An 11,874-nucleotide genomic window follows, 5' to 3' on the forward strand; every position below is an offset into this window, starting at 1 on the left:
TCTACTTTTTAGCTCACAAAAAGTTACACTTAGGTCCATATCTCACCAAATAAATAATCAAAATATTAGATGTGTAAAGTGTTGGTGCTATTTTTGCCTATGGTCTCAAGGAGCATGCATCATTTTTGCTGGCACTAGAAAAGAGGGGGTTCTTTTTCGGTGTCAGCAAAAATGATGCTTGCTTAAAATAATGCATGCACTTTTACACTTGTATTTTTTTATTGGTGCACCCCTCTTTTTCAATGATTGCAAAAATGATGCTTGCTTCTTGCGACCGTAGGGTAAGTGTTGGTGCTATTTTGCCTATGGTTTCAATAAGCATGCAACATTTTTGCCGGCACCGGAAAAGAGGGAGTTCTTTTTCGGAAAAAATAATGGTTGCTTAAAATAATTCATGCACTTTTACACTTTTAGTTTTTTTATTGGTGCACCAGCCCCCCCCCCCTTTTTTCTTCAGCAATGGCAAAAATGATGCCTGCTCCTCATGACCTTAGGGGAAAAAATAGTGTCAGCATTTTACGCCAGTAATTCTTTGATTGGTTATTTGGTGAAATGCTGATCTAAGTATAATCTTTTTGTGGGCTAAAATGTGGGGAAAATCGAGGTGTAGGTCAAAAACGTGTCGAATCCGCTACTTTTCTTTCTCTTAGTCAATACGTATTTTTATGATTTTGCCCACTTTGTAAGTTGTTTTTGGTTTCCAGCAACTTGCATGGGCTTTGGAGGAGTGATAGAAATATCATCTTATGTTCAAAAAAGTGAATATAATAATTTCTATAGCAGACTCGATAGCCGTTGAAGCTGGTCACGTTCTTCGGAGGAATGTGACCAGCTTCAACGGCTATCGAGTCTGCTGCTTTCGGTTTCGATTGATGAGAATAAGAAAGATGTTTGGCGTTGGGATAACAAAGAGGGTGTAAGTTTCTCCACTAAAAGTGTTCGGGCTGAGATAACGGTCGAGAATGATACCATTAGTGAGGATTCGTTTTGCTGGAACTCATGGGCTCCGGTAAAGGCTAATTATTTGTTGTGGAGGGCATTAAAAGGGAAAGTGGCGGATAAAATTAGTTTGGAAAAAAGAGGCATTTCATTGCAGAGTATTATGTGTGATAGATGTGGGTATGGGATTGAAGATACTAATCACGGTTTTGTTAATTGTATTTGGGCCCGTAGTGTTTGGTGGCAAGTTGCGGTTTGGATGCGGATCCCTCCTCCGATTAATCTGGGCAGCCTTAAGGAAGTGGTGGATGTTTTGACTGGTAATATTGGTTCGGCTAGATGGAGGAGAATTGTTCACACGGTAATCGTGGCTACGGTTTGGCGAATATGGAATGCTAGAAACCTCAAAGTTTTCGAGGGGCGTTTTGTTTCAACCCGGAGAACGGTCGACCTTGTTAAAGAAGACGTGTACCTTTGGATTGCTTACCGCACGAAGCTTCCGAAGCTGGAATGGGACAAGTGGGTGGATTTTAATGTTTTAGATATTTTGTAATCGTCGTTTTTTGTCTTCTTTCTGTTTCCGTTTCGTTTTGTTTGTTGTTTTTTTCAGCCCCTGGCTGGCTCTATTTATATATATAAATAGCGAGTTGCCGTTCAAAATAATAATAATAATAATAATAATAATAATAATAATAATAATAATAATAATAATAATAATAATAATAATAATAATAATAATAATAATAATTTCTATAGCAAGTCAATGTAAGCAAGAACACATAGGTGCTATTTGTTTTTTTGTAAAATGCTCTTCTAGATCTCTTATGTCTACCCCACGCAGACCACGCGCAAATGTTTAAGTCTGCAGTGTGTTTGTTTTCTCGAAGAGCTTTCATTAAAAAAAGATGCTGCTACACCTCTTTTTGGTGCAGACATGGATCGTATTCTTCAAACCTCTTCTCATCTTCTCTTTTTCTCTTCTGCCCTCATTTCAAACACACAGGTCTAACATACACAAACCCTAATTTCTTCTCCTTCAACATTTCCTCCTGCCAATCGTCACCTCCATACCCGCCGCCTACCTCCGCCACCTCCTCATCTGCAGCCGCCCACTGCCCCATCCGCCGCCACCCACCTCCCCATCCGCAGCCGTCACCTCCATACGTCGTTCTCCTCCTCCACCTCCATACCTTCTGCCGGCGACGTGCTCCCCCACCTCCACAGCCGGTGATAGAACCGAGTTCGAGATCGGTGGTCTCCAAGTTACGAACGGCGAACAATTGTAAAATTAAGTAAATATAAGATGAAAATTTCTGCAACTTTTTCTTCTTCTCATTCAATAAACTAGCTGGCCTTATATAGGCTTACAAACATAAAAGGGAAATGTGCACATGCATACAAGATTTTAACTGAAATAGAGATAAATGGAAATCATGGGATAATAACATGCATACTACGTGGGTAAATGGAAACGTGCAGACTTGGAACATGGGTACTGGGTTGGTTAGTCCGTATCAATACCCGCTCCTTTAAAACGGGTCGTGTCCTCACGACCCACAACGGTCCATGGCGGTTCTGTTGGCGGTTCAAACAGCAAGAATTGGGGTGTTTTGCAACGGTGGCCCGGCTGAAATTTTTCGTCACAGTGGAAACAAAGGCCGGCTGCGCGTTGCGCTTGCATCTCCGCATGAGTAAGGCGTTTGATTGGAAGAGAAGATACGGATTGTGGGGACGAAACAGATCCAACATTAGAATCAATTACCCCGGCAGTGAGCTTGTCTTCAATTAAATGAGCTAATCCGTACGTTTGATGCAACGTGTGAGGATGATGGATTGCTAGTTTGCTTTGAATGTCCGGTTTAAGTCCGGAGATGAAACAATTCTTTAGTGTCTCGGGAGATAAACCGTTGACCCGGTTAGCGAGTCGTTCAAACTCAGTTTGATACATGGCAACGGTGGTTTTTTGCTAGAGTTTGAAAAGAGTCGCCTGGTGATTCTCGTAGGAAGAAGGACCAAATCGGAGTTCCCAAGCTCTTGAAAATTCCGGCCAAGTTCCGTGTAACCTGTTGTTCGAGAGATACTTGTACCAACTTAGTGCGTCACCGGTGAAATAGAACACAGCTAAGTAAAGTCATTGAACATCCGGAATTGAGTAGTAGGTAAAGTAGTTATTCGCTTGGAAGAGCCAATCCAGTGGGTTCGAACCATCAAACATGGGGAGGGTAATCTTCGGTGGTTTGGGGGTGTGGTTGGCAGGAGGTGGTCGTGGCGGTGGTGGTGGAGGTGGCGGAGTGTTCGACCCGGAAGAATTAGGTCTGTTCGGATCGGGGCGAAGAAAGGTAGTGATGAGGTTGTTTGTTTGCTCGTACTGAGCAGCCAATTGTTTGATTATGATATCTAGATGAGCCTTGTGTTGCTCTTGACCGGAAACCATCTGGTTGAAGGCGGCGGTGTTGGAGGTGATCAACTTGTTGACGGAGTCGGCGAGGGAGGTAATCAATTCATCAGTGGAAGGGTTGTCGGAGAAGGTGTCACGGCGGGGCGGCATGGTGGAAGGTGAAGACGAAGAATGAAAGCACCAATTGATAGAACCGAGTTCGAGATCGGTGGTCTCCAAGTTACGAACGACGAACAATTGTAAAATTAAAATTGAAAGTAAATATAAGATGACAATTTCTGCAACTTTTTCTTTTTCTCATTCAATAAACTAGCTGGCCTTATATAAGCTTACAAACATAAAAGGGAAACGTGCACATGCATACAAGATTTTAACTGAAATAGAGATAAACGGAAATCATGGGATAATAACATGCATACTACGTGGGTAAATGGAAACGTGCAGACTTGGAACATGGGTACTGGGTTGGTTAGTCCGTATCAGCCGAGTATGTTGATGTTGATTATGATTATTCTAATTTTTCTTGTTTAAATTCTAATTTTTGTTGTTTATATTCTGATTTTGATTATGATTATGTTAATTTTTGGGGTTTAAATGGAATATAGATGTTGATGTTGATAAATTGTTTGATTATAATAGATGTTGATGTTGATAAATTGTTTGATTATAATTGTGCATCTTGATATATGTATGTTTGAGTATGTGTATGTGTAACAACTGCCACTAAAATCCATAATTAGGATGGTAATTAATTATTAAGGAAACCCTAATTGAGAAACCCAAGTGATTCCACATAAACCCTAAAATTTTCGTAACGATCGGAATCAGGATCAGGGCCCCTAAAACTCAGGGGGGGGGGGGGGGTTAAGCCCTAGTGATGTTTATCTTCTAAATTGCTGTAGAAACGAAATTGATTCGTTTAACTTGCTCACCAAGGCTAATAGGGACACGAAACAACCTAGGCTAAGAAATAGACCCGTCGCGCCACGCGACGGGTATGTATGTCTTCTTCGCGTGGCGCGAGGGAGGACAATTTTCAGGTATAAATAAGGGACGTTGGCACTTGAACTTTGGTACAAAATCGACGTCCAAATTCTCTGTAACCATCGAGTTATAGCGAATATCGTACACACAAAACACACACCGATCACGAAGTGCTGCCGCAATCAGGGTAATAACTCGATCGCTATTACGATTCAACGTCCGATCGATTATAACTATCCAACGATTGTCCGAGTGCTGCTCAAATTGAGCTTGTACTTTGATTATTCGTCGTGATTTCGACTTGAATATTAGAGTGTTGTTCGAATTCGGACTATGCTTTGTTATTCGTTGTGAATCCGATTGAATTATTAAGTATTGCACTTGTTAATCATTGTGAGGGTTTGATCTCGTGAATTGACGTAACTGCTGAATTAGTTACTAACCTATTGTATGTGCATTATTATTAAATTAGGTTAAATCAAGGCAAATCAGTAGGCTTATACCTTGCCCGCTAAATCTGCAATGTGAGTCATTCTTCTTTTTAAACTGTTTTCTCACAGTTTGTGAGTAAGTATTACAATACCTCAAATTATTTTCAAAGTATTATAATTACAGGGATTAAGTCGTGGTTATCTTAACCGCTGGTTAGTGGGGTATTGTGCACATTACTAATTTCTCACGGTTAGGCAATAAGCCCTAACATGGGTTAGGCTAATAAGACCTAACAGTGACAAAAACGTCACTAATTGGGTGACTGGACCCAATAGTGGTATGACCATCGTCACACGGGTGGCAAGACCAGATATTAATTAAGATACTGCCATAGTAATCGCTCTTATGCTGTAATTTATAACTATGTGTCATTTTTATCAAAATGAATGATTCACTCAGTATTTCCCCGCTGACAAAACCTTTTTACAACATGTTTCAGGTGACCTCCTGAATTAAGAACACGTGCTACGGAGCACTATCAAGCTTGGAGTGGTGGCTCAAATAAAATAAATAAACATGTTTGTAAAATAATGAAATTTTGATATTTACGGGGTTTATCCTAAATGTAAATAAATAATACTCGGGAAAATTTTCTAAATTTAAAACGATCCTGTTAAGACTTCCGCTATAAAAATAAATACCACGGGATTTTCTGTCCCGGGGCTCCCGAAACGGGTCAAACCAGGTCGGGGGCCGTGACAGAAAAAGGTGGTATCAGAGCCACTGATCAAGCCACTGATTTAAGCCTATTAAGTATTTAGAAAATACTTAAATTTTATTAATTACTATTCTGTGATTATGTGTTTCATTATCTGATTAATCGCATATAGCATGAAACAAATTTTATATAGAAAACTAAAACTTTAGTGTCTTTACAAGTCTAGAAGCCTTATTCCAGTAAATAAATAAATTTTTAACCTAGGATGCTTTAAAATTCTAGTTGTTCGGATAATTACACCCGTATTTCTATCAAAATTATTACAAATACTGACCTAGTAATTGTGTGTATTTTCAAACAGCATGAGTAATTTGTCTGATACCCTTCAGAATTTAAATCTCTATCCAGTAAGAGTAGAAGTTTCCAGAGATTTTAATAGGTATATATCAGATATGGAGGAACCTATAGAATTTAATGTTTTACCTCTCGAGCCTAAGAAACCGGAAATTGAAGAAAGTTCTAGGCAAATTAAGGGGTTACCATCTCAAGAAGAAATAGATCTTACAATAACAGACTATAGTATTATCAAGACTATTAATGAAACACAACTATCTATGAACTTAGAACCAGCTATTCCAAACCTTTCAGTACACTCGCGACCTTTCGACATAAACGAATGGTTGACTCATGAAATACAGTTACAGAACAATCCCTATAAGCTTTTTCCTCAGTTCAATCTAGAACCTTTACCGAATCTACCAAAGAGTAACAAGAATACAGCTAGACTTCACCACTTGGGTCAAGAACTAATGAATGTTGGGAATAGGATCCAAGAGATTGGGAAACAAATCTCCTGGAATTACAATCCAAGGAAACACCGTTATTAGACTATTATCTAACGAAAGGATAAAGGAGTTATGCAATTACGATTATGTAATAGTAATAAGTAAAATCAGTATAAGTAAATAAATAAAACGGTTGTATATAAAAGCATGATATAAAGGAAATCTTAGAAAATTTACAGAATTGGGTTTGTTTACGTGATTATGTGCAATTAAATGTAACATTGAATTATTTCTTATATACTAATTATTGATTCATAAATTAGTTATCCAATGGAAAATGCTAATAACGAACCAGTTAACGAGGGTAATCAATCTGAGCAACAGTCAGGGGGTCAATATATGACTAGGCAGGATATAGAAAATATCGTTGCTCAAGGGATAGCTAATACTATTCCAACAATGATAGCTCAAGGGATAGCCAACGCTATTCCAGCAATCGTTACTGCTGTTAAAAATCCAATAGAACCACAGCAAATCATTCCTAGCAAACGTATTTTTGAAGATAACTTCAGTAATAGCGTAAATGGAGGCAATGATCATGTTAATCATGATAAGGAACTAGGACAAGTTCCGCTCCCTAAGAAAAAGAAAACTGCAACACCTGGTTGCACTTATAAGGAGTTCCTTGCCTGTAAACCCGTAGAGTTCGCAGGCAATGAAGGGGCAACTGCGGCACTGCGTTGGTTAGAGAAAACCGAGGCAGTAATCAGAATAAGTAAATGTGTTGAGGAAGATAAAGTTATGTACGCTTCGCACCTTTTCAAGGAAGAAGCATTAGAATGGTGGAATACAGTATTACAAGCCAAAGGAAGTGACGTAGCCTATGCCATGGGGTGGGAAGAATTTAAGCGATTAATAGAAAGGAAATTCTGTCCCGAATATGAAAAAGAGCAAATGGCAAATAAGTTTTTAAGTCACCGAATGGTGGACGTAGATTGCCGAGGGTATACTTCAAAATTCTTTGAGTATGCCAGAATTGTACCTACTCTGGCTTCGCCAGAACCGGTACTTATCTCTCGCTATATCTGGGGTTTGATTAGTGAGATTCGTGACATTGTCAAAGCTGCGAGACCCCGCACAATTGACGATGCGGTAGAATTAGCTAACACTCTAACTGACGGATTGGTACGCACACGGGAAGAAAATAGGAGGAAGGATTTAGCCCAGAAAATTTCCCAAGAATTTCATATAGGTAATAGTAACAATTTTAAGAAAAGAGAAAACGGGCGATTTTCCACTATTCCATTTTGCGATATCTGCAAAGGAAAGCATTTTGGAAAATGTAAAGGATGCTGCAATTTTTGCAAAATTCCAGGACATCGAGAAGAGGATTGCAGGAAAAAGAAGGCAATCACTTGCTACAATTGTGGAGAACCCGGACACTTCAGAACAAGCTGCCCGAAATTAGGCAATCCAGCAAACGAAAAGACGAAACCTGCAGAAGGGACTACCAAGAAAAACGCAAGAGCTTTTCAATTAACTACTCAGGAAGCTGAACTCATTCCTGATATCATAGTTGGTACGAGTATTATTTGACTCTGGTACAAACCAAGGTTTTATAAATACTTCATTCTGTCAAACTCTTAACCTATCATTAATCAAACTTAGGCAAATCTTTTCAGTCAAAATAGGCAAAAAGGAAAATATAGAACTCTCAGGTCATAGAATTTTTCGCCAATCTAATTCCTATAAAATTAGCCGAGTTTGATGTGTGTTAGAAATAGATTGAGTAGTAACCAACCCTGCTCGAATTCTCCGTAATAAGAACTTTATAGAAAATCCAGGCACCTGCCGGAGAAGTATTTATGATTACAGGAAATAAACTGCGTAAAGTCACATGATGAATCATGAAGATATTCACTTAGATCCTGCTAAGATAGCAACAAATCACTAAAATGGAAGATTTCGTAATTCTTAAATGGAAATTAGGAATCTTGTAAATTTAGCCAGATACTATAGGCAGTCTATTAAGGATTCTCTTAGATAGATATATCCTTAACTAAGCTAAAACAGTTAATCCTAAATAAAAACTTAAACAAAAAGAAGCCTCTAGCATAAATTAACAACCATTCCAATCCTAGCCTTACTAGAAAGAACAGAAGATTTTAAAGGTATACGGTGATGCTTCAAAGCTAGAAATTGGGTGTATGGTAATGCAACACAAAAAGGTAATTGTGTATGCATCAAGGCAATTGCAAAAGCACGAAGAAAGCCTTACCCCTTGTAAGCTTAAAAATTTAGAAACTACAAGTTACCCTTAAAATTAGGAAACATTATCTAAGTAAGTTTACTATCCATATGGGTCATAAGAATTTAAGAGCAAAGATTAAACATGAGGATAAGGAAATCCTCAGTAACTACACCTGTGATATTCAGTATCACGAAGAAAAGACTGAAGACGGTTAGAAGAATTATACAAATAATAAACAAGAGCCGTCGAAGTTCGAGTTGGAGACAAAATGCTATTGAAAGTATTTTCTTAGAAAGGAATTTATAAATTCGGTAAGAAAAGAAGCTATACGTAAAGCCATTCCCAGTGATCCAACGGATAGGACCAGTAGCTTATCGTTTACAACTACCAGAAGAATTAGCTGGAGTACATGATATGTTCATGTATCCAACCTCAAGAAATGTTTATCTGACAAATCCCTGGTGGTACCTCTTCAAGATGTAGAGGTAAATAAAAAGCTGAATCTGTAGAGAAACCACTACAAATTGAAGATAGATAGATCAAGTTTCTCAAAACCCAAACGACTAGTGCTAATAGGAATCCAGGAAAGGACCAGAGTACACTTAGGAACTGGAATCAAAGATGAAGCGAAAATACCCTCATCTATTTTAGTAAATCTCGAGGACGAGATTTTTCTTAAAGGTGGGGAGGATGTAACAACTGCCACTAAAATCCATAATTAGGATGGTAATTAATTATTAAGGAAACCCTAATTGAGAAACCCAAGTGATTCCACATAAACCCTAAAATTTTCGTAACGATCGGAATCAGGATCAGGGCCCCTAAAACTCAGGGGGGGGGGGGGTTAAACCCTAGTGATGTTTATCTTCTAAATTGCTGTAGAAACGAAATTGATTCGTTTAACTTGCTCACCAAGGCTAATAGGGACACGAAACAACCTAGGCTAAGAAATAGACCCGTCGCGCCACGCGACGGGTATGTATGTCTTCTTCGCGTGGCGCGAGGGAGGACAATTTTCAGGTATAAATAAGGGACGTTGGCACTTGAACTTTGGTACAAAATCGACGTCCAAATTCTCTGTAACCATCGAGTTATAGCGAATATCGTACACACAAAACACACACCGATCACGAAGTGCTGCCGCAATCAGGGTAATAACTCGATCGCTATTACGATTCAACGTCCGATCGATTATAACTATCCAACGATTGTCCGAGTGCTGCTCAAATTGAGCTTGTACTTTGATTATTCGTCGTGATTTCGACTTGAATATTAGAGTGTTGTTCGAATTCGGACTATGCTTTGTTATTCGTTGTGAATCCGATTGAATTATTAAGTATTGCACTTGTTAATCATTGTGAGGGTTTGATCTCGTGAATTGACGTAACTGCTGAATTAGTTACTAACCTATTGTATGTGCATTATTATTAAATTAGGTTAAATCAAGGCAAATCAGTAGGCTTATACCTTGCCCGCTAAATCTGCAATGTGAGTCATTCTTCTTTTTAAACTGTTTTCTCACAGTTTGTGAGTAAGTATTACAATACCTCAAATTATTTTCAAAGTATTATAATTACAGGGATTAAGTCGTGGTTATCTTAACCGCTGGTTAGTGGGGTATTGTGCACATTACTAATTTCTCACGGTTAGGCAATAAGCCCTAACATGGGTTAGGCTAATAAGACCTAACAGTGACAAAAACGTCACTAATTGGGTGACTGGACCCAATAGTGGTATGACCATCGTCACACGGGTGGCAAGACCAGATATTAATTAAGATACTGCCATAGTAATCGCTCTTATGCTGTAATTTATAACTATGTGTCATTTTTATCAAAATGAATGATTCACTCAGTATTTCCCCGCTGACAAAACCTTTTTACAACATGTTTCAGGTGACCTCCTGAATTAAGAACACGTGCTACGGAGCACTATCAAGCTTGGAGTGGTGGCTCAAATAAAATAAATAAACATGTTTGTAAAATAATGAAATTTTGATATTTACGGGGTTTATCCTAAATGTAAATAAATAATACTCGGGCAAATTTTCTAAATTTAAAACGATCCTGTTAAGACTTCCGCTATAAAAATAAATACCACGGGATTTTCTGTCCCGCGGCTCCCGAAACGGGTCAAACCAGGTCGGGGGCCGTGACAGTATGTGTTCGTATCAAATCTATGTATTTGATCCAGTTTGTTTGATTGTAAAAGCATTCACATCATGAACCCTATACATGCCCCTACAGCCCTACTGCCAAAATTCAAGGGAAATAAAGAAAACTTCATCTTTCTGTTCCACATCAGGAACTCCATTCCTATTTCTCATCCCATCCAACCTATGGTATGCTTATATGAGTTTTGTTATAAAGTATTTTGTTATATTGAAAAATATTATGAAAACAAGACACCCTAATTGAAGCTATTTTAAATCCTCCTGTTCCAATTCTTACATTGCATATTGTACTATATTAACCATTTTTACATCATCAGTTTTGGTCACTTTGGTCTATTTTTTTTACTCTTCAACTGTTACCCGTGTACTGTTTGTTCAAATGAATCATAACTTATGTGTGATTGGCTCGAAAATTGCATAGTTGACCCGTTACCAGTTACCTACTTTTTAAAATTTCACCTTTTTGTTATGAAATGTTGATAACTTTACTTGTATATATAGGTTTATATAATCTATATTTGATCTATGGCCATTTTGGCTATATTTTTTAATTTGACCCGTTTGAGAATTGGATAGAAAGGTGATACGATAGAAAAGCGATATGAGTGATCTAAAAATGGTCGTTTTCTAATAGTGTGTTCATAAGTTAATTATTAATGTTTATATTCTGATTTTGCTTATGATTATGTTAATTTCTTGTGTTTGTTATGGAATATAGATGTTCATCTTGATAAATTGTTTGATTAAAGTTTTTGTTTGTTTGATTATAATTGTTGTTCATCTTGATAAATTGTTTGATTAGAGTTTTTGTTTGTTTGATTATAATTGTTGTTCATGCTGATAAATTGTTTGATACTTTGATTAGAGTTTTTGTTTATTTCAGCAGTTTGCAGAAGTTAAAAAACAAACAGTCTTCTTCTTGCAGACTGCAGAGGTTTGGTCCACCTCTTCTACTACAGATGTCTGCAGATGTGATTCGCAGGCTGCAGACGTTTTACCTCTGAAAAAACAAACAGCACCATACTTATTCAAGTGGTGGACTGGTGGCATATATTTTGACATCTTCAATGAGATCGCACATGGAGAGGATGGGTGCACATACAATTATAAATTATTAAATATTATATTATCATAGGTTCATCACAAGGAGGGGCGTGTCTATGTATTGAAAACTGCACCGCATGAATTTTTATT

The 11,874-nt window shown here is 37.9% G+C and overlaps 2 protein-coding genes across 2 annotated transcripts; one reads left to right on the forward strand and one right to left on the reverse strand.

Moving 5' to 3' along the window:
• Window positions 1-254: 254 nt before the first annotated feature.
• Window positions 255-1,492, forward strand: LOC110870573. The gene is made up of 2 exons (XM_022119757.1): window positions 255-281; window positions 833-1,492. Exons 1-2 carry the CDS (start codon window positions 255-257, stop codon window positions 1,490-1,492), a joined length of 687 nt encoding a protein of 228 aa, XP_021975449.1.
• A 1,578-nt stretch (window positions 1,493-3,070) lies between these two features.
• Window positions 3,071-3,487, reverse strand: LOC110870574 (formin-I-like). The gene has a single exon (XM_022119758.1). It carries the CDS (start codon window positions 3,485-3,487, stop codon window positions 3,071-3,073), a length of 417 nt encoding a protein of 138 aa, XP_021975450.1.
• Between the last annotated feature and the right edge of the window lie 8,387 nt (window positions 3,488-11,874).

This window comes from Helianthus annuus, chromosome 8 (assembly GCF_002127325.2).
Source record: "Helianthus annuus cultivar XRQ/B chromosome 8, HanXRQr2.0-SUNRISE, whole genome shotgun sequence".
Taxonomy (NCBI): domain Eukaryota; kingdom Viridiplantae; phylum Streptophyta; class Magnoliopsida; order Asterales; family Asteraceae; genus Helianthus; species Helianthus annuus.